Source organism: Miscanthus floridulus, chromosome 19, assembly GCF_019320115.1.
Source record: "Miscanthus floridulus cultivar M001 chromosome 19, ASM1932011v1, whole genome shotgun sequence".
In the NCBI taxonomy this organism is placed as follows: domain Eukaryota; kingdom Viridiplantae; phylum Streptophyta; class Magnoliopsida; order Poales; family Poaceae; genus Miscanthus; species Miscanthus floridulus.
Window position 1 is genome coordinate 116636345 of NC_089598.1, and position 4050 is coordinate 116640394.

At 50.3% G+C, this 4050-nt stretch overlaps 1 protein-coding gene across 1 annotated transcript; it reads left to right on the top strand.

Annotated features, from left to right (window-relative positions):
* The first annotated feature begins 886 nt into the window (after positions 1 to 886).
* LOC136529439 (AP2-like ethylene-responsive transcription factor AIL5) lies at positions 887 to 3736 on the top strand. Its single transcript, XM_066522517.1, has 9 exons — positions 887 to 1009; positions 1147 to 1444; positions 1759 to 1841; positions 1986 to 1994; positions 2114 to 2202; positions 2313 to 2386; positions 2593 to 2643; positions 2804 to 2880; positions 3046 to 3736. The coding sequence occupies exons 1-9, from the start codon at positions 892 to 894 to the stop codon at positions 3657 to 3659; spliced, it is 1413 nt and encodes a 470-aa protein (XP_066378614.1). The 5' UTR covers positions 887 to 891; the 3' UTR covers positions 3660 to 3736.
* Positions 3737 to 4050: the final 314 nt, after the last annotated feature.

The following is a 4050-nucleotide window of genomic DNA, read 5'->3' on the forward strand; positions in this document are numbered from 1 at the left end:
GCTGTTACGAGCAGAATTAACCTTCTCAGAAGTCAGAAGCATTGAGAGTAGTAGAAAGAAAGACCAGAGTTCAACGCAAGCGCTACTGCAAGCCTGTGAACCTACCAAGTAAACTCTCCAACTCCAAGTGAAACTGTGAAAGCAATGCAGTTGCCCTATTCTGCCCCGGTTTATTCTTCCTCACGGAAACACTGTAGAATCCACCAAAATCAGCCGAAATACCACCGGAACAGGACCGTGCAGATCATCTTCTCGATCGAATATAGTAGTCTAGTCCTACTGCAGCACTCGAGGGTTTTGCGTAGAAGGCAAACAAAAAGGCAGCTAGCTAGGGCTGCATGCGGGGGAACAGCGGCCTCCATTTCGGTCAAGGAGACCGCCCATACGGCCCCATGGAACACCTCCACGTTGTCGCCCATTACTACTCACACATCTCCCCGTCTTTGGATTCTCAAAACCAGGCTGCCCCTTAAACTATTCGCTCTTTGCTCTTATCCCTAAATCACTCGCTTTAATTACTCCAACTCTTCTTGGCTCTTGTGCTCTCTCTCTCTCTCTCTCTATCTCTCTCTCTCTCTCCCTCCCTCCTCTCTCCTCTCGAGTTTTGGCCGTATTCCAACCTTCAGTCTCCGTTCTCAAATGCAGTGACTGCATTTTAAACAGGACAGCTGGGGGCTGGGGCTACAGTGCAACACACCACATTCAACTTCTGTACACAAGTCTATATATACTAGTGCTCATAGTATTCTCACATTCTTCTCCTAAGCACGCACACAACACAGGTCTACATCAACATCTGTAGCTCATCACATTCCCTTGCACGCTTGCACTGCACCTTCTATCATAGGTTCATTCACTGGTCAACAAGGCAGCAGATCGACCTCCATCTCCATGGACATGGACATGAGCTCAGCTTATCCCCACCATTGGCTCTCCTTCTCCCTCTCCAACAACTACCACCATGGCCTTCTTGAGGCCTTCTCCAACTCCTCCTCCGCTACTCCACTCGGTAAGACTACTACTACTACTAATGCCTTGAGTACTAAGAAGCTCGACATGCATGCTGAGTGCACTACTGGATCTTTCATTTGTCACTGTATTACTCATCAGTGATCGTCTTCTCCATGTTCGCTATTATACAAGTAGGAGACGAGCAGGGTGCAGTGGAGGAGTCCCCGAAGATGGTGGAGGACTTCCTCGGCGGCGTCGGTGGCACGGGCGCCCCGCCGCCAGTGGCGGCTGCAGAGGATCACCAGCTTGTCTGCGGCGAGCTGGGCAGCATCACAGCCGGGTTCGTGCGCCACTACCCGGCGCCTGGGACGGTGGAGAACCCCGGCGCGGTGACCTTGGCCGGGATGTCGACGGACGTGGCGGAGTCCGACCAGGCGAGGCGCCCGGCCGAGACGTTCGGGCAGCGCACATCAATCTACCGTGGTGTCACCAGGTAGATGACAGCCGATCCACACGCATGCATGCATCTCGTGTTCTTCAGCCCAAACTTGATGAACTATACCTAGTTCAAGTAGGACTTCTTATAAGTCTATGAGAGCGGCGCTACTTTTACTTGACATTCATATATGGCGATGGGATGAAGACTAGTATTTGACTAATAAAGCATCTAGCAACACATTTGTTCAACTTCTTGTTATTGATTTAATGATGTTGGACTCATCAAGTCGTTATTAATTCCATGTCATTTGGATTCAAGTTTGTGTTAATAATCTGTTTTTTTTATATTTATCTTGGGGAATGCCTCAGGCACCGGTGGACAGGGAGATATGAGGCGCACCTGTGGGACAACAGCTGCCGCCGGGAAGGCCAGAGCCGCAAAGGCCGCCAAGGTATATGCATGCATGTCACAGACTTGTCACTGATCCAAGAAACCTGCAAAAGGCATATATACGCATACTTCGATCACTAACATATATGATTTCTCCTTTCTTGCAACTTTCTCTTGGTGGTGCATTGGTGCTACACTTCATCAGTCTACTTAGGTACGTCAACTTCCACACCGAGTTTCAGCTTCAATTGGACACTTACATTTAAATCAACATCATCAAATCAAAAGGCCTTTTTTGAAACTAACTGTGCAAATGGGGAAAAATTAATGTAGGAGGCTATGATAAGGAGGAGAAGGCTGCTAGAGCTTATGACCTCGCCGCACTCAAGTACTGGGGTGCTACAACCACGACCAACTTCCCGGTAAGAACTCAAGTCATCAATCTCGGCAACACATTGCTATTCTTAACGCATGCATGCCGAGATTGCTGATGAGGCGTGCGCACGTACGTACCTGAATGAATCCATGGTAGGTGTCCAACTACGAGAAGGAGCTGGAGGAGATGAAGTCGATGACGCGGCAGGAGTTCATCGCGTCGTTGCGCAGGTGAGCAGCGTCCCCGCCCCAAGTCACTCACATGCGTGGCACAGGACTCACCGGGGCATCATCTTCCACGTACACACCTTGCCGTACGCGGTACGCGTGCATGCACGCACAGTCGCATGTGCCAGGGCCTGCCTGCCCCTGCTGCTTTGCTTGGCTCTCACATGTTGACCTGACCTTCTGTGTGCTCGTTCCTACCCTTTTGTCAGGAAGAGCAGCGGTTTCTCACGAGGTGCCTCCATCTACAGAGGAGTCACAAGGTTAGAATAGAATCTTTCATGCATGATTCATGGTGCCTAACGAGCGAGCACGCGAAAGAAAAATGCTGGAGACTTAACATAATTTGCAGTTTGAACAATGGTAGCAGTGCATTCTGGTCAAATCTTTGTAACAGTGGGATTTTTTATGTATGTCTGACAGGCATCATCAGCATGGCCGGTGGCAGGCGAGGATCGGCAGGGTGGCCGGAAACAAGGACCTGTACTTGGGCACGTTCAGTGAGTGTGTTCTTCACTGAAATGCTGGATTTGAAAATTCTTATATGAACCAAAGCCACTGTACACGAGCTAATTTTTTAGTTGATTCATGAGAACCAAAGCCACTGAGATGCATGGCTGACAAAACATGACCCATTCGTTCTGATTGGTTCTTCTGCACCACAGGTACTCAGGAAGAGGCAGCGGAGGCGTACGACATTGCTGCGATCAAGTTCCGCGGGCTCAACGCCGTGACCAACTTCGACATGAGCCGCTACGACGTCGACAGCATCCTCAACAGCGACCTCCCCGTCGGGGGTGGAGCGACCGGACGCACCTCCAAGTTCCCACTGGACTCACTGCAGCCAGGGAGCGCTGCTGCTGCAATGATCGCCGGGGCTGCCGCGGCACAGGCCATGCCGCCGTCCGAGAAGGACTACTGGTCTCTGCTTGCCCTGCACTATCAGCAGCAGCAGCAGCAGCAGCAGTTTCCAGCTTCTGCTTACGAGGCCTACGGCTCTGGCGTGAACGTGGACTTCACGATGGGCACCAGCAGCCACGGCAGCAGCAACACCGGCAGCGGCGTCATGTGGGGCGCCACCACTGGTGCTATGGGACAGCAAGACAGCAGCAGCAGCAAGCAGGGCAACGGCTATGCCAGTAACATTCCTTATGCTGCTGCTGCTATGGTTTCTGGATCAGCTGGCTACGAGGGCTCCACCGGCAACAATGGAACCTGGGTTACCAGTAGCACCAGCACGGCTCCCCAGTACTACAACTATCTGTTCGGGATGGAGTAGGTGCACTGACAAGCTAGCTAGCTGAAATCAGGTGATAGGCCTAGGAAGCTAGGACTGACATTGAACTGATCACAATTTTGGCTGCTACATATGCCCATGTATGGATGGGGTGCATCCTTCTGCTATTCATGATATTTCCTCAAGTACTGTAGCAGAGAGGTTATGTACCACCAGCATTTCTAAATTCTAATTCAAGTTCGTTTTAAGCTATTATTTTGGTCAAAAACAGTATGTGCATTCCAGAAATATTATAGCAGTATCCACGAATGAAAGCAGAATTTAAAATTTTGCCGGCTGAATAACAGTAAGGATGTTATGAGACAAAAAGAACATACTTGGGGGACAAATGAATGAGTGCATTCAGATTTGAGAGGGGATTAATGAAAAGACA